General features: G+C 32.2%; 1 protein-coding gene across 1 annotated transcript in view; it reads left to right on the forward strand.

Moving 5' to 3' along the window:
- LOC145291344 (ceramide synthase 5-like) overlaps positions 1 to 22,227 on the forward strand; it is a 250,627-nt gene that overhangs the window by 72,870 nt on the left and 155,530 nt on the right. Inside the window, exon 2 of the mRNA XM_080137108.1 lies at positions 19,720 to 19,846. Coding sequence (XP_079993234.1) covers positions 19,720 to 19,846 — 127 coding nt within the window. The remainder of the gene's footprint in view (positions 1 to 19,719; positions 19,847 to 22,227) is intronic.

Here is a 22,227-nt window from a genome sequence, read left to right on the forward strand (position 1 = left end):
AAACAGCAATGAGTCTTGAAATCTTGCTCTTCAGTGAAGCTACTCAAAGAATGTTAACCGAGAGACAATATCTATAACAGGCCTAGTAGCCATGCTACTGGGGCACATGACCGGGGACCTAAATTAATGTGAAATACCAATTACTGTGAACATTTGGAGATGGTATTGGTATTACCAAAAAGTACTAACTTATTAAGAGGCACCTCTTATATTTATAACAAGTGACTTATAGGGTGCCCCCCCCCCAAAAAAAAAATTATAATCCTTTTTTCAATTCTACCATATTTGGTACAAATATATTTTAGTTTGCAAAACTTGTCTTTATTTTATTGCTATTTAATGATACACACATCTGGATATGACCTAAAAAATGAACAATAACGCACTGCTCTTTTTAGTATTACCCTGGTTTGGGATGATTTCAGTTTAAGAATAGTTGAGAGGGATTGTTTTGATAGATATTAGCTTTGAGATAGCCCTAGGAATAAAAATCGAGGTGGGGGGGGGACATCATTTAGGATCACATCTTCTACAGATGAGACAATCACCAAAGTGTCTCTGCATGTCATTAGTGGTAAAACAGACTGTTTGATATTCATGACTGGAAATTGATAGACTAATCAGCATGAATTGAAGTTTACTTGTACCAAATATGGTTGGATTGAACAAAATAGATTGAATTTTGCCGAGTTGTTTTGTTTGCCTTATTGGATATCCTATATCAGGTGATAGCAATCATATGGCATTAAAACCTTGTTTTTAAATTTATTAATACAGAAATGAAAGGTTGTGAAATGATCTCTCTCCACCCAATAATTGCCTGAAATGAACATTAAGACAAGGAAACAATTTAGAGATTAAATAGGAAGCATATTAATATTCAGTTGTAAATTACATCGAATATTTATTCAATTTAGCACATTGTAGAAATTTAACCACCTTATTTCCGTTTGCGATGCATCATTTACTAAATAAGTCTGAAAAAAAAAAACAAACCCTCTATGTATTTTAGTTTTAAGTTTGCTTCTTCAATCACTTTTTTTTTGTTCCCTTTCTTTTTTTTGTTCCCTTTCTTTTTTTTGTTCCCTTTCTTTTTTTTGTTCCCTTTCTTTTTTTTTGTTCCCTTTCTTTTTTTTGTTCCCTTTCTTTTTTTTGTTCCCTTTCTTTTTTTTGTTCCCTTTCTTTTTTTTGTTCCCTTTCTTTTTTTTGTTCCCTTTCTTTTTTTTGTTCCCTTTCTTTTTTTTGTTCCCTTTCTTTTTTTTGTTCCCGTTCTTTTTTTTGTTCCCGTTCTTTTTTTTGTTCCCGTTCTTTTTTTTGTACCCGTTCTTTTTTTTGTACCCGTTCTTTTTTTTGTACCCGTTCTTTTTTTTGTACCCGTTCTTTTTTTTGTACCCGTTCTTTTTTTTGTACCCGTTCTTTATTTTTTTGTACCCGTTCTTTATTTTTTTGTACCCGTTCTTTATTTTTTTGTACCCGTTCTTTATTTTTTTGTACCCGTTCTTTATTTTTTTGTACCCGTTCTTTATTTTTTTGTACCCGTTCTTTATTTTTTTGTACCCGTTCTTTATTTTTTTGTACCCGTTCTTTATTTTTTTGTACCCGTTCTTTATTTTTTTGTACCCGTTCTTTATTTTTTTGTACCCGTTCTTTATTTTTTTGTACCCGTTCTTTATTTTTTTGTACCCGTTCTTTATTTTTTTGTACCCGTTCTTTATTTTTTTGTACCCGTTCTTTATTTTTTTGTACCCGTTCTTTATTTTTTTGTACCCGTTCTTTATTTTTTTGTACCCGTTCTTTATTTTTTTGTACCCGTTCTTTATTTTTTTGTACCCGTTCTTATATATTAGCAAACCGCCTGGCATTGCTTAATCGTAAAATATGCTTAAATATATTTTAATTTATGCAGATTTTATATTTATTATTATTATAGAGCAAATTCTCTATAGATTATTATATTGTACCTAATATGTAGTTGTGATTTTAAAAGTAAAAAAAAAAAAAATGACTTGTGTACCATCAGTTAGAATCGAAACCAAAACATATTGCACTCCAGCCTTATCTGTTAGTGTATTACTTAGATTCATAAGTATACAGTAACTGCAAAAATAAAATAAAAATAAAATGTTTAATCTATAACTTGTAATTAGTGTGCGACAAAAAAATGCATAAAAAGATAGTCGACTTACGCCAAGCCAAGGTCATTGATCATTTACAAAAAAAAAAAAAATTCTTAGCAGTTATTTTACCGGCTAAAAACTAAATAGAAAGTGTGCTACATGTTTGAATACTCTATATATCAAATTTCAACTCTGAATATTCAAAGAGGAGTTTGTTAGATGTTTTTGCGCACACACAAGGTCACTTTTCATTTATGATGATTTCATATTTTTATAGAGCAAACTCTCTATTGATATGATATATATAGTAGTGATTTCAAGTTTTAAAAAAAAAAAGAAAGAGGACTTTGGTGCCATCGGCTGGAATTGAAACTAAAACATTCACCAGTCCAGCCATAGTCATTACTAAGCACTTCAGCCTTCATTGGTACTGTCTGTGCTATTGCCAGATGGATAAAAAAAAAAAGGCTAAAAATTAAATGACTTCAAGATGAAAATGTATGTGTGTGCATGGTCAGAAGAGTCAATTTACCTCTGTAGATCAACTGTTTTCTTTTCATTTATCCCATAGCAGCTATTTTTACAAACTAAGAATCAAATCGAGGGTAGAGCATCAGATTGTCATGCTGATGTCTGCAGTTCGAATTTCATGGTTGATATGCGTACTGAGTCTAGTTAAACTGCTTTTAGCCAAATATTCTTAGTTATCAGTTACATTTCTGTACTAGAAAGAAATCAGTTTAATTTTGTTTTGCATAAGCAGGCATGCTTTTAAGTTTTTTTTTTTTTTTTTTTTTTTTAACATGGAGTTCAGTGCGCCACTTTTAATCATGCAATACTCCATAGGTTGACTGTTCTTAATATATCTTGTGGGCACACCTGTGACATGTTGTGAACTTGACTTATTTTATAGCCTCTGTTTAAAAATAGAAAGAAAAACAATATATATATTAGTGGCCTGGCAAGACCTCAGAGGAGACAATGGAACCTGGCCTGTAGGAGATATATATATATATATATAGGCAAATTTGGGCATATTTTATTGGTTTGAAAATATAGGTTCTTTTTTTACCTATTGTCATAAAATTTTAACCATAGATTAGTATTATAATTTTCATGTAGTTTTGTCCCATAGAACCGAAGATATAAACATTTTAATGTTCAATTTGGCTACTAGTATGGATATATCTATATATTAGTGGTTTGGCAAGGCCCCAGGGGTGACACCCAAGCATAAAAACCCTAAGCAAAATTCATCCCAGCTTGCCATGACTATATATAAAAATATATATATATATATATATATATATAGAGGCAAATTTGGGCATATTTTATTAGTTTAAAATATAAGTTCTTTAACAATTGTTATAAAATTTTAACCATAGAATAGTATTATAATCTTTTAAAAGCATGTAGTTTTGTCCCATAGAACCAAAGATATGGACATTTCAAGATTCAATTTGGTTATGAGTGAGTGAATATATATATATATATATATATATGTGTGTGTGTGAAAGATTAATAATTTTGAAATTATTAATCAAGGTTTCTTAGTGGGGAAATAAAATCAAATTAATATGTATGACCGTTTAGAAACGATATCCCTTTCTTCATTCAATATTTACAAATAAAACCATCGAAAAATTAAAATATTTCTGGATATCATCTCCTCGTCAGCATAAATGGGGAGGGGGGTAAGATTGGGAAAGACACCAAAATTTAACTAGCCTATGAATATATATAGTACCAATTGGTTGGGTTTAAGGCTCAAAAGTTGAGCTGTTTTAGGTTTTGTGTTACGTCCAAGAAATTCTGTTTATTTGGGTCAATTTTTATGGTAAGCCTGTACTTTTTAAAGAGTTTCATAATTTCTATTTGTGGAGTTAATTATGAAGAGCGCATTATCTGTAAAGGCCCTCCTCTAATCGGAATTGTCAATGGAGTGTTTTATGAATTTTATTTATGAGGAAAGGGCCCACTACATCAGTAAAAATGGTTACAAATACCAACAATCTCTATTAGATTTAAAAAAATATCTTAATGAAATTTTGCGCATTAAAAGGCCTCCATATGGGTTTAAAAAACAATATGGAACCACTTTATTACAAAGGTACTTATTTTAACTTTTTTGTAAATATAATTCCATATTTTGTTTAAATCTCATATCAAAAAATTCTAAAAAACCAGTTTTTCATAATTACAGCTAATTTCTGGCTGAATCATATGCAAGTATAAAATCAAAAATGTAATTATTTTTCCTTTTACCATTTAACCAATTAAACAGCATTATACAATAGTTTAATTGTATCACATAAACATTACATTGTTACATTATACTCATTTACCATAAATATAATTGAAAATATATCTAATATAAATTATATAAACAAAAAAGAATTCAATTCCCTGAAACTTTTTGGATTTTTATTTTTTATTGTTACACCATCTCTTTTTCTATTTTGTAGGTTCACCAACTATATTTATTTCAATAGGCTAGTTAAATTTTGGTGTCTTTCACAATCTTAACCCCCTGCTCCATTTTATGCTGATGAGGAGACGATATCCAGAAATATTTTACTTTATTTCTCAATGGTTTTTATTTGTAAATTTATCTATATATCTATAAAAACAGAGATGTGTGTGCCACAGACGATTTCTGATTGGTTAATCCAATAATCACATCTCCTAAAAAAGTATAGTTCTTACGCTCTTAACTTTACCATAAAATATTTTGGTCTTATTTATTGTCCATCTTGGAAGGGTTTAATTTTTTTCTAACTTGCCATTTACAAATTAGAAAAATACGAAAGTTACAGACATCACAATCCAACCTCTGACTCAACGTCCGCCATTAACACAAGAAAGCAAACGCTGGACAGATTATTAGTACTACTACTACTACAAACAATACAGCACGAAAACACGCGCACACACGCACACACACTCACGTCCACTACCGTCCTTGGCTACGTCACGTTGTTATGGCAACACGATAAATACACAGTAAATTTGATTTTCTTCATTTCTACGCAAATATTACGCAAATATAAATCATATAGAATATCTGTATGAATATAATTACACGTAATAGTTAAATAAAGATGATCATCGTATAAGAGAACCGAAAAAAAAAACTAATAGGGAATTTGTATAAAGTTGTATTTTCTTTATAAATAAATAGAAAAAAGGGGTGTTGATAAGACTATCGATACTTATACAGTTTAGTGACGACATTAAAAAATGGAAATATTGAAAAAAATTTTTATTGTCCGTAACTGTTATGGACTGAAGTTCTCCGAAAAAAAATTCTTACAGCGAAAAACAATTATTTATCACGACGACGTCAACGTGGCCATTTTGGAAATGTACCTAGCAGAATACCTCCATTTTAGGCCAAATTTCGCAATCTAGCCTTTTTTTTTCTCGCCATATTGAGATGCGCACAACACATCTGAAATTTTTTTACGTTTTTTTTTTTTTTTTTTAATCTGCAATTTTTTTGCGTATTTTTTTTTTTTATAAATAAGAATACTATTGAATATGCAAAGAAATTGAAGAATGCAAAGAATTGAGGAATTTTTATACGAGATTATTTTCGAAACATGCTCAGTTGGACACGCATGGATAACTTCGAAACTTCGTTTATTTACTTCTGTTACAAATTAAAAAAAAAAAAAACACCCCAAAAATGGCATCTGTCTTCGCAAAAAAAAAAAAAAAAATCTCATTCTGGTGGGGGGGAAAAAGGGCTAGATTGGCCTAAAATGCAGGTATTCTGCTATGTACGGCAGTTACCTGCCCTTGGGGAATTCCTGGGCCTGCAATAACATTTCCAAAATGGCCACGTTGACGTAGCCGTGATAAATCATTGTTTTTCGCTGTAAAAAAAAAAAAAAAAAAACTACTTGATCAAATGAAGTGAAATTTTTTTCGGAGAACTTCAGTCTATAACAGTTACGTACAATAAAATTTTTTTTTCAATATTTCCATTTTTTAATGTCGTCACTAAACTGTATAAGTACCAGACTATCAATACACACAAAAAAATATAGATTTATTTTTGGGTAAAGTTCCCCCGGGTTTTCCTTTCACTTCAGTAAATAATGGTCTTTTGTTATATATATGGCGTACTATTATCTTTATATATATGATGTTTATGTTTATATATATGTATAAGTGATAGTGTCTGTGTGTGTCGGTGCGTCTGTGTGCATTTCTCTACGTTAAAACTCTGTCAATTTTAAGCCTACAGATTCGAAATTTGATATACAGGGTACTGAGATTTGGGAACATCGATGTGATAGGTTTTCGACAGAAATTTGGCGATTAAGTGGTCAATATTCAACAATTAGACCTTTGAGAACTCTACCAAACTTCTACAATTTAAGGTCTGAACACGTGATATTTTATATATATAGATTCCTTGGACATGGATCTAACTTATTAACTTTACTTGATCCCTAAACAATAAATGTTACGAGGTCATAATAGGGGTAAAAGTTTTAAAAAATTGACCTTTTTTTTTTTCCTAAGCAAACACTTCAAAACACCTGGGCAACGCCGGGCACCGATTGCTAGTATATCTATAAAAACAGATGTGTGTGCCACAGACGATTTCTGATTGGTTAATCCAATAATCACATCTCCTAAAAAACTATGGTTCGTAGGCTCTTACCTTTACCATAAAATATTATGGCTTGATTTATTGTCCATCTTGGAAGGGTTTAATTTTTTCCTAACTTGCGATTTACAAATTAAAAAAATATGAAACTGACAATCTAACAATCGAACCTCCGACATCACGGCCGCCATTATGAAGCTAAACCAAAAAAAAAAAAAAAAAAAGCGCCTTCACTCGTGGTCTTTACATTTCGGGTTTGGGTACTTGTGCAGTTTTCCATTGACATTAAAAAATGGAAATATTTAAAAAAATATATATATATTGTACGTACTCGTCATGGGATAAAGTTTTCCTACAGAAAAAATCACGTAATTTCATCAAGTAGTTATTTTTTTATAGCGAAAAAAGAAAAAAATCAACGCTACAAGCGAGTCATTATTAATTAAACAGAAAGTTCAAGTAGGGGGATTTCCCCATTTTTTTTTTTTTATAGCGAGGCCAAATTTCGCGAATTTGGCCTTTTTTTAAAGCAGTTTGGCCTTCAAATTTCTGTTTGGCCTTTTTCTTCACCGATGAAATAAAAAAAGCAAATAAAAACAACGCAATAAAACTTTTAAAAATACGGCACACTTTTGTTGTTCTTGTTTGGTTTTTTTTTGGTAATTTTCCTTATTTTTTTATTTTTTCAAGATAATACTATTAAATGGACACTATTATGCCAAATTAGCCCCCCCCCCCCCCCCGAAAAAAAATGCACAAAAATTCGAGATTTAAGGTTTTGACGAGATAATTTAGCGAATTGTCCGGACTATTGCGAGAGACCCATCCATTAGTTTTTCCTGAAATTTTGCCACAAATTGTATTTCAATACATAGATGTGCATAGTAACAACATTTTTTAGCCGAAAATTTCCGTTGCGTCCCCAGATTTCATCGGTGAAGAAAAAGGCCAAACATAAATTTTGAAGGCCAAACTGCTTTAAAAAAAGGCCAAATTCGCGAAATTTGGCCTCGCTATCAAACGATTTGACCTTTGAGAACTCTACCAAACTCCTCCTACAATTTTGGGTCTAAACACGTGATATTTTAGATATAGATTCCTTGGACATGGATCTAACTTATTACCTTTACTTGATCCCTAAACAATAAATGTTAAGAAGTCATAATAGGGGTCAAAGTTTAAAAAATTGACCGTTTTTTTTTTCTCAGCATTAACCTCAAAACACCTGGGCAACGCCGGGAACCGATTGCTAGTATTGAATAAATAAAAGGATATAATTTCTTAAACAATCGTATATATTAATTTGATTTTGCTACGTTTCCCCGTATGGAATCTTGATTAATAATTTCAGTTATTAATCTTTCCTCCTTTCTATTAATATAGCTCTGGGTAAATTACACCAATATGCTTGAGCACAGCACCTTGAAATATATTTAACTGAGACTTTGCTCTTTTAGACTCTGGGCTATTACTTTCTATATGTATACATATATGCCATAAAAGATAGTTTAATAGTATTTTTATAAAAGAGCTTACTCAATTTTCTATTTCTAGAAAAGTTTCTATTTATGATACTATAAATTTTTTTTTTTTAAAGGAATATTCAAGAGAATATGCTTACTATATGGCGAACCGCCTTTTATTTTTCTTTATTTTATTATTAGTATTAGATAGTCTAAAATCCTCATATTGGTTTTGATCCTTAGGTAAATCAATTTCAGTTGTATTCTATTATTTCTCCTATTTTTTCTCCTAGCCTTTTTATGATACTAGCAGTTCAGCCCCGCTTTTGAAATTTGGTAGAATCTGCAAAGGTCAACTCTTTCAACTTTAACCTCTTGGCAGCTAAATTTTCACCCCGAAACTGATTAAAATGTTAGCATGTTTGAATACCCTTTATGTAAAATTTCAAATGTTTGGACCAAAAATTGGCCGAGTAGTTTGTTAGACACTGCAAAGGTCAAATCTTTTGAACTTTGACCCCTTGGCAGCTCAAATTTTCGACTCAAACAGATTAAAAAGATTGCCCTATCTCTGAATACCGTTTCTGTAAAATTTAAAATGTTTAGACAAGAAATTGGTTGAGTAATTTGGTAGAGCAGAGGTAATTTTTTTTTTAACTTTGACCCCTTAACATTTTTTTGGGCTCAAATCAAATTAAGTTTTATCCATGTCCAAGTAACCAACATTTAAAATTTCAAGGGTTTAGACCCCCAAATTGACAGGAGTTTGGTAGTTTTCAAAGGTTCAATCGTTGAACTTTGACCCGTTGACAGCTAAATTTCTGTCCGAAAACCGATTTGAGATTTTCCCCAAATCTCAATACTCCTTATATCACATCTTGAGTCTCTAGACTGAAAATTGAGTAATTTGGCAGGGAAATGTACGCACGCACACGCACAGACATTTTCACTTTTATAGATATATAGATATAGCCATATTGATTAAAACTAGTTATTTCATTAGCTTCGTTCGTTATTGGATTTGTTAAAACTAACCTTATCTCTTTAACCTGATCTAGTTAGAGCCTCATTATAGAACATTTTAATTAAACAGGTGTTCATTTTTAGATAATTAATAATTCTTTGAGAGATAGAAGAAACTATGGATTTTTTTAATATAAGGTGAATAGTAAGAATTATTATCTATGTACATTAAATTATGGTTCAGATTATGATAGAGCTGATGTGTTATTAATCAAATTCAATATAACAGCCAGAAAATTGATTACACTATGATTGATCTCCATAGATATTTTAAGATCTATTTTTCTACAGAATTTCTTCGGTTCTTATCTCCCTCTTAAGGTTAAAATTAACAAAAAAGGCATCATCCCTATACAATCATCCTACTAATTCAGAATTCTCTCTCTCATATATATAAATCTAAATCTTAAGAGGAGTCTAGAATCAAAATTACACTTAATTATGAGAAACACACCCGCGTTCATTGCTTTCACTTTGTGGGAATATCTTAAAAGTGGATGGAACTTGAGTGTTTTGACTTTTTCAGGTTGACCTTTCATTGTTACTCTTCAAAATGGGTCTGTTATTCTCATTGTATTAAAGTTTATAGCAATACCATAGTTTGGATTGTTTTTGCAAACAATGTAAAGAAATATCACCCCCCTCCCGACATCTGTCGGTTTTAACGGATCATTAATAGTGAAGATAAATTTTTGAAAATCACTTGCACATCTTCCTTGTTCTCATGCTTATTAGCATCATTTCACCTCCATTTATCTTTGCAATAAAGGAAGACTAGAGAAAAATGCAAGTGTATTTTTTGCTGGTTTTCCCTGTTTTTTTTTTGCAAGAAAAATAAAATGTGACTAAGATTTGCTTAAATTATTTATATTAAATACTAGATGATTTTGTCAAGTTCAGTACTCAAAATATTTTAAACTAAAATTTAAAATAAATATTTTTATAAGCTTCTTACAAACATAAGACTAAATCGTTCACATTTATTTGTAGAGATAGACATTAAAATTTTGGTAACTTTGATACAAATTTAGTTTACTTTTTAAATAAGATCTAAGGAAATCGAAGGAAAGAAGAAATCAAATCGCCTGTTACAGTGTGTGGAATTTTTTTTCTTAATTTACAATTTGATGGTTGAAAATCAAGTTGGTATCCCTAAAATCTGGAAAAGAACATTTAAAAACGCATGAAACATTTTATCTACAAGCACTAAACACCCCTTCAGTTTATAAAGGTAATCTATAGGAAGTGGTACAATTCAGAGGTATAACAGGCCGACACAAACCATAGCAAATTAAAACCTCTCATGATTGAATGAACTATGCAGATTTACCTTTTTATTAATACAATATATACATATATATTAGCAGGCCGACCAGCATGGCTCGGTCATAAAACATGCTTAAATATATTTTGATTAATGCAGATTTTGTATTTATATTATGTTGGGCCCAATATACAGTAATGATTTAAAAAGTTAAAAAAGGAAAAATAAGTTGTGCGCCACCACCGAGAATCGTAACCAAAACATTTAGCTTAAGATTTATTTTTTCCCTTGATGTTAATGCCTGAGCTATGAAGACATGTTTGCTGCAAGGCTAAAAATTAAAACATGAATCAATAACTATTATGTTACACATGCATATTTGTAATGTCGTCATTAGACCATCATCTGGCAAATTCCATTTTTTTTTTTTTTTTTTTTTTTTAATTTTCACTTTTGCACTGATTTCCCTAGCTAAAGCCTAAATATAAAGTTTTGCATGGGTCTGAATATTAAGTTTAATGTCTGTAGACCAAAAACTGATGGGTTTGGTAGGTAAAATTTCTTATATATAAACTGTATGAAGTTTTTAATATTTTTTTCATAATATTTTGTATTCCTGCATGTCACCAATTGAAAACAAATGAAGAAAAGTTATAGCTTTTATACTTTTCGTATTTTTTATAAATTTCAATTCATATATATATATATAACTACTTCATTTACTCACACAAATTTAATATACGAAAGTATAGATTTATGCGTAAACTTTAAGTATTTACTTCAAAAGTGCTCAATACGTAGGTAGAGCTAGTTAGTAATTTATAAAATATATATGGCGATTAAGCTACACTGAATATTCTGCGTTTCATCCACTGTAGGATTCGTCAGGCTTATGCGCGAATTTTGTGGTTGCTTCTTGTTTTTATATATGTATAAAAACAACACTAGCGAATAAATACTGGGAACTCAAAGAAAGAGGACATTCGCTGGTAGTCGAATGGAAAATAATGAGACAAGCTACCACGTGCAGACATTTAGACGACCCATGTAAATTATGCTTCCATGAAAAATTTGCTATCCTGTACTTTAAAGAACCTCAAAATCTATTAAACTGTAGACGAGAAATAGCAAAAACTGTGTTCACAAAATAAAACTTACTCTAGGATAGCGATACAAAATAGCTTTAAAACTAGCAATAACAATAGAAAACAAACAAATAAATTAAATAAACATGAATATACATAAACGATCACACATATATGTATATATATATGTATATATGTGTGTGTGTACACATAGGTATATTCATATATATATAAAAAAAAAAAGGGAAAGATCCCCCTTAAACCACTAACCTAATTCTAAAACAGATCCTTTGTTCGATAAAATGCATGCCCATTGGCTGATAGGAGGGGGCGCGGTGGATACTAGAAAGCTGATTGGCTAACTAGAAATCCTCAACATATATAAAAACAAGAAGCAACCACAAAATTTGCGCATAAGCCTGACGAATCCTACAGTGGATGAAACGCAGAATATTCAGTGTAGCTTAATCGCCATATATATTTTATAAATTACTATATATATATATATATATATATATATATATATATATATATATATATATATAGGTAGGTAGGGAGTACTGGGTCGAAAAAAGGTCACATCTTCAAAATCTGGTGGGGACCCCCTCAAATCAAAATATAAGGTGTATCTAGGTCAAAATCGAAAAAAAATTTGAAAAAAAAAATTTTTTCATCTGTTGGCGGCATTTTTTAGATCTGGGGCTGGTTTTTCAAGAAATATGTGTCCGAAATGTCAATATGAGTGATTTCAAGGCATAATTTTGCTTATTGTGTATCTCCAATGCCTATTAATGGATATAAATAGTTTCAAATGACACAGGGTCATATTTAAACAGGTTTTGTGGTATTCTTGGTCAATTTCGGTCAAAAAATGGCCAAAATTGGCCATAAATTGGCCGAAAAACAGGCAAAAATCACAAAAACCATCTTGGGTCACATAAATTATCCTCGTCCACCTTTATAAAGGTATATATTGCTGTAGATACCTAAAATAGACATTGGAGTACGATTATATACAGGTCTCAGATCTTTTTGGGCCTTTTTTGAAGAGAAATAGACCAAATTTTGACCCAAAATTGCCAAAAATAGGACGAAATTGCCAAAATCCTGTTCTCGGTCACTTAATTGATCCTTGTTCATTCCCAATCTGTATGAATGACTTCAGACACACATATAAGGCAGAGAACCATGATTATTGACAGGTCTTGGGGTCTTTAAGGGTAATTTTAGGGGTGAATTTGGCCAAATTGGACCTAAAATTGCTGAAAATAGGCCGAAATCGACATAATCCCGTCCTTTTATGATTTTCAAGTGCTTAACAGACTTAACAAAAGTGACTCAGATATACACTACAAGCACTACAATAATCCATCAAACTTGGCTGCAATCTCTTTGTGGTTGTGCAGTGTGAATTGCATGTTTCGGTCCGAAAGAACATCCCAGTCTCCGTTGATTTCGCATTCGACAATTTGATCGGCATCGATAGTTTGCTTATCATCTGGGTTTGGATACCTCCATTTTAAGTTCTTCCTTTCATAAACACGCTCCAAATGTTCAATTTCGTATTTCTGGTTGTCTAGGATTTTAGTACAGTACCCCAGAAACCATGTTGGCACCCCCTTTACTGTCCACAACACCACACACATCTGATTCACATTCAGGATTAAAGGTAACTCAACCATTTCCTCTGCAACTCGTGGAATGCAAGTGATGGCTTTTAGGGCATCATCATTAGTGGGCATAGGAATTCTTGTGGATACCGGGAAACCATCCAGGAGTGCGCAAAGATTCATAAGCCGCTCTTCATGAGTGATTTTGTTGAGTTTGAATAGTTCAGGATTTGCAGTTACATCTGATTTGTGGGTGTCTCTGTAATATGCTAACTCAGTCATGACAATCTTCTCTTGTAATTCTGAATGATCTTTTAGCACCGACATCAATTCTTCAGAACTAACACATGGACCACGCCAACTTTTACAATTTATGAGCAATTTAGTAGTGTAATTGCTTGCGTTCATCGCTTTCTTTATCTTCTCTTCAACTTTTAGACGGAGAAGAGACTTTTGTTCTTCATTCCATTCGTCTTCTCTTTTGTTCAAAAGCAATGACTTCATATTCTGAAGGAAGAACATCACCAAAAGAGAAAGTTGTGGACTGCTCTGCAGCACTACTCATTCTACCGGCTGACTCTTCAATACAATCCTGAAAGAGAAATATAACTGTGTCAGGATATAAAAAATGGACCCAAATAAAAATATGAATGGACCCAAGGAGAAGGAGATTTCAACTGTGTGCTATGATTATGATAAAAAAAACATAGCAAGGAGACTCTACATTTCAGAGTCTCATTTTGAACTGACCAAATAAACAAAACAACTCCTTTCTCAGATAACACTGCAATGTTATCAATCATTCGATTCTACTAGTACTAGTCCCCAAGCCCCTTGGGAAACTAGTTAAATAACACTTACAATTTTTGTATGAAGCTTTGTAAGAAACATTCTTATGTAAAATTTACAAGATTTGGAACACTGGACGATTAAGGGTATTTCTTTCCGCAAAATGAATGACATCTAGGGTGTAAATCACCGTGAAAATTGTGCTAAAATCCCGATTTTGTACTAAAAAATGACTTTTATATGCTAAAATAAAACTCAATTTAGCTATACATTGTTTCATTCCTATCCTAATTCATTGACCAAGTCAAAAGAAGTGAAAATACCTAAGTTTCAACTGCTATTTCTTATCCCTTCTTTTGCAAAGATGGGTAAATGGGCGTTTTTGGGCCCCCGGAGCCTAAAAATCTAAAAAATGGCTCCAACAGATGAATTTTGATTTTTTTTTTTCAAAATTTTTTCGATTCTTACCTAGGTTTAGTGCATATTTTGATCTGAGGGGGTCTCCACCAAAATCTGAAGACCCGACCCAGTACTCCCTACCTCTTTCTCTCTCTCTCTATATCTATATATATATATATATATATATATAGAAAGAAGTTGTTTACTATAACCTTATTACGCAAGTATAAATCATAGAATATCTGCATGAATATAATTACACATAGTAAACTAAAGATGATCATACCATGAGAAAACCGAAAAAGCTAATAATTAATTAAAATGAATGTTGAAAAGAATATGCAAATTAGCTAGATCTTTTGCAGATGAATGCAATTCCACAACCCATATATAAACAAAGTTGTATTTTCTTTTTTAATAAATAGAAAAAAAGTTTTTTTTAATATGTATATCAATACTCAAAAAAAAGTAAATTTATAGTACAATAGATATATTAGTGGCCTGGCAAGGCCACAGGGGAGACCACCGAGCAAAAAAAACAAAACCCAAGCAAAATTCATCCTAAATCAGAAAAACTAAAGCTGGCCTTATATACAAATGTAGGCGAATTATGTTCTTTTTACCTACTGTCTTAAAATTTTAACTATAACATATAATCTTCAAAAAGCCTGCAAATTTTTATGCAGTTTTATTCCATAGAACCAAAGATATGTTGGAGACAGGACGGTCTGCAGTGTGTTAGACGATCCCGTCCGTATGTGAGTAATGGTGAATGTATTTAATGGTAGAGGAATTAAAAAGACAAAAGGTCGCATAATGAAGACGAAAATATACCGTTATATATCAACGAAACAAATACAATTTATTTGCATAAATATACAGGAAAGAATGGTAGAAGTGATAGGAAGATGAGTAACGTTACTTGCGGTTGACTGGCTAGTCAGGACGCAGTGGTGGCTCATGGCCCCACCGGAGCGGTGCTTGTCACATCTTGACTGGTTGAGCGTTCAGCGGAAAAGAGGGTGAATATGAGAAACAGGAAGTGACGTAGCTAGGTCGCTCTCCTGAGTTAAAGAGCGAGAGTTTTCAACTCCCACAATACTCCCTTCCTAGTTAGCTGGAAGCTAGAGAAAAGAAAATTGGAGAAAAAGCATGCATATATGTTTGCGTGTGTGTCCACTGTATAGAGAACGAGAGATTTTTTTTTATTAAGTAGAAGGGTGTAAAGATAGTTGCGACGTTAAAGGCTATCAGGAAAAAAGGTGTGCAAACTTGTACAACTGTGGAATGGTCATAGGAATGACGTTATGAGTTTGAGTGCATGTGTTGCGGTCATAGACTGTATTGGCACGGAGTCTATGAAGTGTGCGCAAGGGTCACTACGATGGGTTGAAGTTGGTCGCGAATGTGTCAACTACACGCTTACGGTCACAAGTGGGTCTGCGAGGAAATTTGTCCGTCCGTAGAGAGCGGTGTCAACGTTGTTCAGGTGCTTGGGCGTACTCAGTGGGTCGGTACGGTCTGAACGTCCAGGATGAGTGTATCAGTGTGCATGATGCAGCTTACTCATGTTAGCTGGAGAACTTCGGTGAGGTGAGGTGAATCGTTGTGAAATCCAGGAGTGTACAGTGTTTGGTGAACATCTTTGTGTTGGTTGTCGCGTTTGTTGCTAAAAACGGTTGATATCCTGTGAGGTGTTGCTGGAAAGGGTTGATATGCCGTGGAGAGGTTTATTGTCGCTTTTTCCTTTCCATAATTGTGGAAAACTGGAGTTGAAATAGCGTGAGAGTTGCTATTTGAGTTTTGCAATGGGCTTGTTGCCACACGTTCTCCATGATGAAATTGAAAGCTGAAATATTTTTTTTTTTATATTAGCACATGACAAAAAAAATATTTCGATAAAGTGAAGAAAGTTTAAAGTTTTGATACGTAGGTAAAACGCGTATGTGACGGAATGTTTTGAGACTTCGTCGTCCACAGCAAAATTCATACATAATTTATGGCGTTGAAAATACGTGGAAAACATGTTGAAATTGCTATTGAAGTTGTTAGGAACCTCGTTCAAATAACAAAGTAATTTTCGTTTGTTGTAACAATGGATGCATGTCGCTGGAGTTACGTCTGTGCTATAGTGTGACGTTCGTTTGTTCGTTTCAGGTGCTCGTTACATGTGCGTAATCATGTCTCTTCGTGCGAAGTGTTTCTCGGCTGAGGTAAACAAGAACTGGTCCTCGGAAAATAGTTTTGTTGAACAAACTGATTATTAAGAATGAAGGCAACAGGAAAATGTGACCTTTCAGGTTCTTGAGGTCATATTTTGCTTCGATTATGATGGAGAACAGAATAAAAAAAGTTTGAATTAAATGGCACGAAAAGAACGTCTAAGAATATTTCAGGGAGCGCGTTATATTCAGGACGTCAAAAAAATTATTTTCTTGATTGGATTATAACGGAAATGTGCATCGTTTGCGAGAAAAATCGAAATGTTCGTGAAAATAGTAGTCCGTTGGTATCGTCAAAATTTTAAGACATTGTTGTTCAAAAATACGCTTGGTTATAAAAAATGTGAAGAGAATAAAATGTCTATTTTTTATATGTGCGTGAATATAGATAAAACTTATTGTTCTCTTTTTATTATTATTATTATTTAGGCTGCGACGAAAATTTTTTTATTTCGAGGTGATTTGTTTACATTTATCTGTCCACGAGTAGTAAGAAAAAAAGATGGCGGACGATAGATAATTGACGCACGTGTGATAAAATTGAAAATGCAACGAAAAAGTTTTTTCTCCTTTTTTTTTTGGAAATTGTGTGTTTTGTTTTTTCTTTTTTTGAGTATATTTTGCTGATTATTTAATGATATACCGGCATGTTACATTTGCGACAGTGAGAACGTTTTAAAAATGTTTTTGGAACGTTGATTGTTAAGCTTTTATGAGAATGTTCGTTAAGTCACCATTTTGAAAAAGATCATGTCGGGGTCACCAGATGTTGGAGACAGGACAGTCTGCACTGTGTTAGACGATCCCGTCCATATGTGAGTAATGGTGAATGTATTTAATGGTAGAGAAATTAAAAAGACAAAAGGTCGCATAATGAAGACGAAAATATACCGTTATATATCAACAAAACAAATGCAATTTATTTGCATAAATATACAGGAAAGAATGAGAGGAAGATGAGTAACGTTACTTGCGGTTGACTGGCTAGTCAGGACGCAGTGGTGGCTCATGGCCCCACCGGAGTGGTGCTTGTCACATCTTGACTGGTCGAGCGTTCAGCGGAAAAGAGGGTGAAATATGAGAAACAGGAAGTGAAGTAGCTAGGTCGCTCTCCTGAGTTAAAGAGCGAGAGTTTTCAACTCCCACAGATATGAGCATTTCATTATTCAATTTGGATACCTGTGTGTGTGTGCGTGTGTGTGTGTATGTATATATATATATATATATATATTCTCCAAAACCTCTGGCCTTGATGGAAGAGAAACTAAAACTTGCTGCTATGGTTCCAAATGATTCCAAATATTTCTCATGTTATATCTCCCCTCTTTTGGAAATAGGATACAATTATGAATATTTTCAGTATCAAATAATCTTTATACACTGGGAAATTTACTTAATGTATAAAAATCAAAGAGGGGAGATATAATATGAGAAATATTTGGAATCAATTCTCCCCTCCAAGACCAGAGGTTTTGGGATATATTGTATTTTGTAATTCATATGCAAAACTAGGAAAACAAATGACTGATTAAAACATTTTATGGCTGTAAAAAGTGGCAAAAACAGGCTCTAGATGATGGATGATCCCCTTAATGTGCAATCTTAAGGGCAAATGTCACTTAGCCCACTACACACTTCAGATCATTGGCTTTCCAACAAGCCTTCATTTGTTAAATTCTGATTAATAGTTTCTGAGATTTGGAACTTATACCATCTTTTTTGGCAATTTTATATCACCAATCTACACAAGCACAAAGAAATATTGTGTAAAATACATGTTTATATATTTATGCACACACTTGGTTTTTTCAATTAAACTTTATTTGTGAAAATCTAGCAAGATTTATCAATTTGGCCTTTTTCTGAAATATTTGGTTCAAATATTTAGAGTATGCCAACCCAATTAGGTTCAGCTATTGGAATGTTTACTCTTATAAAACCTTTAAAACACATAACTGTCAAATTGCTAAATAATTTAAAAAAAAAAAAATTTATAAGAAACTCCAAAGGCTGTAGAAGTTGGAACCTAACAAGAGTTTAAGATCTATTTGAAGAGTGGAGTAGCCACATCTACAACCTATTATTTTTACGAAGCGTTAGAGGTTTCAGAGCAATCAATTTGTATGCCTAAACAAGAATCCTTGTAAAGTACATCAGAGTTTAGCAATTCTTTTAGGGAGAGTCGGGTTCGGCTGTTTGGTAATATGGAGACTAAAATAATCCTGTTAAAAGAATCATTTAAGGAGATTTACTCTTTTAGTAAGAGTTAGCATTCTGCATTTGCTTTTATTTATCCACTTTTAGTTTGATTAGAACCTAGAAATATTTATGAAACAAGTTTGAACATTATTTCTCAGGCAAGAGTCAGTATATAATAAAAAAAATTAACTTTTTAATTTTAGTATTTTTAATTTTTTTCCTTTTAAAAACTTTTCATTTAAACAGATATTGTTGTGGTTAGTATTTACTTAATTTAGTTTTGCTTAACAATTGTTGAAAGATCTGAAATCCCCAATGATTCCAGAAATGTCAATGAAAGTGAATTGAGATGTACCTGAAATTGTATGTTCACAGCATATTTCAGCTTAAAAAATGTTTTTTATTTTTCCTTGTGATATTTGAAATGATGATCAAAGAATATATATTTTTTTTTTTTTCCAATTTTCTGCCATGTCATAAGCCAGTTTGATTTCCTTTCAGATTTAATAAAGATAATATTTAATTCTAAACGTTTTTATTTGGAAAATGTATAATTTTTTAGCTTTTAAGTGTACATTGAATCTTTCACTTTCTAATTTACTTTTTACTAGCAACACGTTTTTGCTATTTGTTGCTGGAACCAGGAATTGCTAAAGTATGCTAAAGACTTGGTGCCAATTGATGTGCATGGATTACTTTGAACTAATTTAGAGCCGACTTTGTCCATCTTTGGTTAATTTCGTTACAAGTTAACGTTGGGCAGAAAGACAATTGTAAACTTTAAAATTTAAGAGCAACCCAACCATAATCTTCTTTGTAAATACCCTCCCCTCCCAGTGACTCCTCACCATTAGTTTTTGTGAATGTATGATGTTATATAATAACTGCAAATATTTTCTGCCTCACTTACTGTATTTTCTTTTTCAGAACTATAGCTACACATATAGGAAAGAAGCTAGGAATTCGAGAAATTGTGCAACGTAAGCCTCCATTAAACCTTTACCTCGAGGATGCATTTAAAGTCAGTAGGAATCCTGCTTATGACGTGATGCAGGTAGGTGTCTGTGTTTTTTATTAAAAATTTACAAGATTTCTATATGCTTATACAACAACTCTATTTACTGTTAATGTGAAACTTGTATTGCTTTAGCATGTTGATCTAACATTACTATTTTTATATATTTACATTGCCCAGAAGAGATAGAAAAAGAATGATTTAACATGAAAAAAATATCAAGTATGAAGTTAACTTATTTTCAATTATTGACTTCAATCCAATATATATTAATACATTGTTCTTTTTCTCTCTAAAAGGATTATTACTTCACTGACCCAGGACAGAAAAGATAGTGTAGTATCATATCCTTTAATTGTAATTATTTTAAAATAAGATAAAATAAACTGAAAAGGAAAAAATATTAAATCAGCAAATATTTAAATTAAGGGCAGTTAATGATGGGCATGAAAAGTGCTGCCATTTTAAAATCAATTTAGTATTATGCATGCATAGTTTTATTATTCTTATTCCTAGATATGTTTAGATACCTCTTTTTTTTTGTTCTTGGTTAAGGAAAGAAAATTCCGTCTTGACTGGTGCAATTTGCATAAGAAAGTTTTTAAGAAAAGTTATAAAATAATTTTTTTAATGTTTAAAGATTTGCAGATAGTTATACCATGTTATGGCATTCATGTATTTGTCATCCAACCTGTAGATGGACAACAGTGAATGAAAATACTTTTTGTTGTTTGTAGACAAAATTATAGATTTTCAATGATTTCTTTAATCTTTTACCCCTGTTTTAATGTGATAGTTTTGGAAAATACTTTGCACTATACTGAATCATTTGATATTTCATGTTTCCTATTTCTAGGTAGTGATACAAAATCTTGAAAATAATGTAAAAAAAAAAAAAAAAAAATATAAAAAACTGAAAATCTATGCAGATCAAAAGATAAAATTTTCTTGTATTTGGTCTTTACCAAATGTAAGAAAATTAGATTTTGTAAATTTATTTTATTGTAAAGTGCCCAAACGTTTTTGTTTTGGAATCTTTGGTACTGTTCTTGTTTTCACAAGTTTGAGATAGTAGAATCTTATGTCATGAAGTTGACGGAATAAAAAAGAAACAATTTAATAAAACAAATTATAAGAGTAACAATTCTGAAATAAAAATAAACAAAAAGTCTGTAAATAATTTAAGTGATTTAAATTCGATTTGACTATGTTCTGATTGATATAAATCCTTCTAGACAGGCATTTTAGGGGTGGGGCATCAATCCAATGCTCTGTTTTTTGGAGGGGGGGCATGCATGAAAAAAAAGCAGCTTTTTATTATTGAACTGCAAAAGCATAAACAAAAAAAAAAAAAAGATGGAAAAGTTTAAACTTGTGAAAAAAAAAAAAAAGTTAATAGAAAGTTAGAAAATACTTGTATCCTTGTAAATAAAGTAATTTCCCAAAATTAACATCATTTTGCTTAGCCATAAATGTTTACCTACAAACTTGTGGTCATTTATTGAATTTCAAAAGAAGGAAAAAGTCTTGTCCTGTTAGTTAGGGAAGAAATCTTTGTAGACGGAGGAAATTTAGAAGACAATTTTAAATCTATATATATACTAGCAGTGGTGCCCGGCGTTGCCCGTGTGTTTGTTGGTGTAAAAGAAAAAAAAAATTTGGTAGGGAGATATGCCTTGAGGCAAAGGTGGTGGAAAAGAAAGTGTGAAAAAAACCTGACATCTTACCGCTCGGCCAGGATGGAAGAGGAACTGAAAAGCGTTTTTAATTTAGCGATTAAAAATTCAAGTGACAAGTGCGTGAATTTAATGAGGTCAAACATCACGCGACTTAACTTTGGCGCTGCAAGCCAGTTTCTGCATATTTGTTTGATGTTGGGGAAAATAGCTTCTCTAAAAAGGGGAGTGTCCAAATGAATAGCAATTGTCTGATATGACCCCCCGCATTGATCATAGCTGATTGCTTTCTGGACGTCTCAGCATGAAAGACTGAGAACAACTTCGCTTTCAGTTTCGCATTTTTTATACGGAAAAGCGAAACAAACATGCGAGTGAAAAAAATCTTGAAAATAGTGTGTAAAAAGTTGGCAAAATTAAAGATACACGTGAGCTCGTTTCGTAAATCTTAGATATTATAATCTAGATAGCATATAAAAGTGTTTAAGAAACGGTAACCGCCCGGAAAAAGTCTTTGCCGGACTTGCACAAAAAATGCACACACGCAAACACATTTTCACTTTTATATTATAGACTAGTGGGAGTGCCTTGCATTGACTGGGTGTTTTGGAGGTGAAAAAAAAGTTTTGGTAGGAAGGTAGACTGGAACCCGAAGCCTTGAGACAAAGGTGGAAAAGGCGGGGGGGGGGGGGGGCTGGTATCTTACCTGCTCAGCCACAAAGGGAGAGGAATGAAATGCGTTTT

The sequence above is a fragment of the Euprymna scolopes genome, chromosome 12 (assembly GCF_053919585.1).
Source record: "Euprymna scolopes isolate OS-2025 chromosome 12, ASM5391958v1, whole genome shotgun sequence".
NCBI lineage: Eukaryota > Metazoa > Mollusca > Cephalopoda > Sepiida > Sepiolidae > Euprymna > Euprymna scolopes.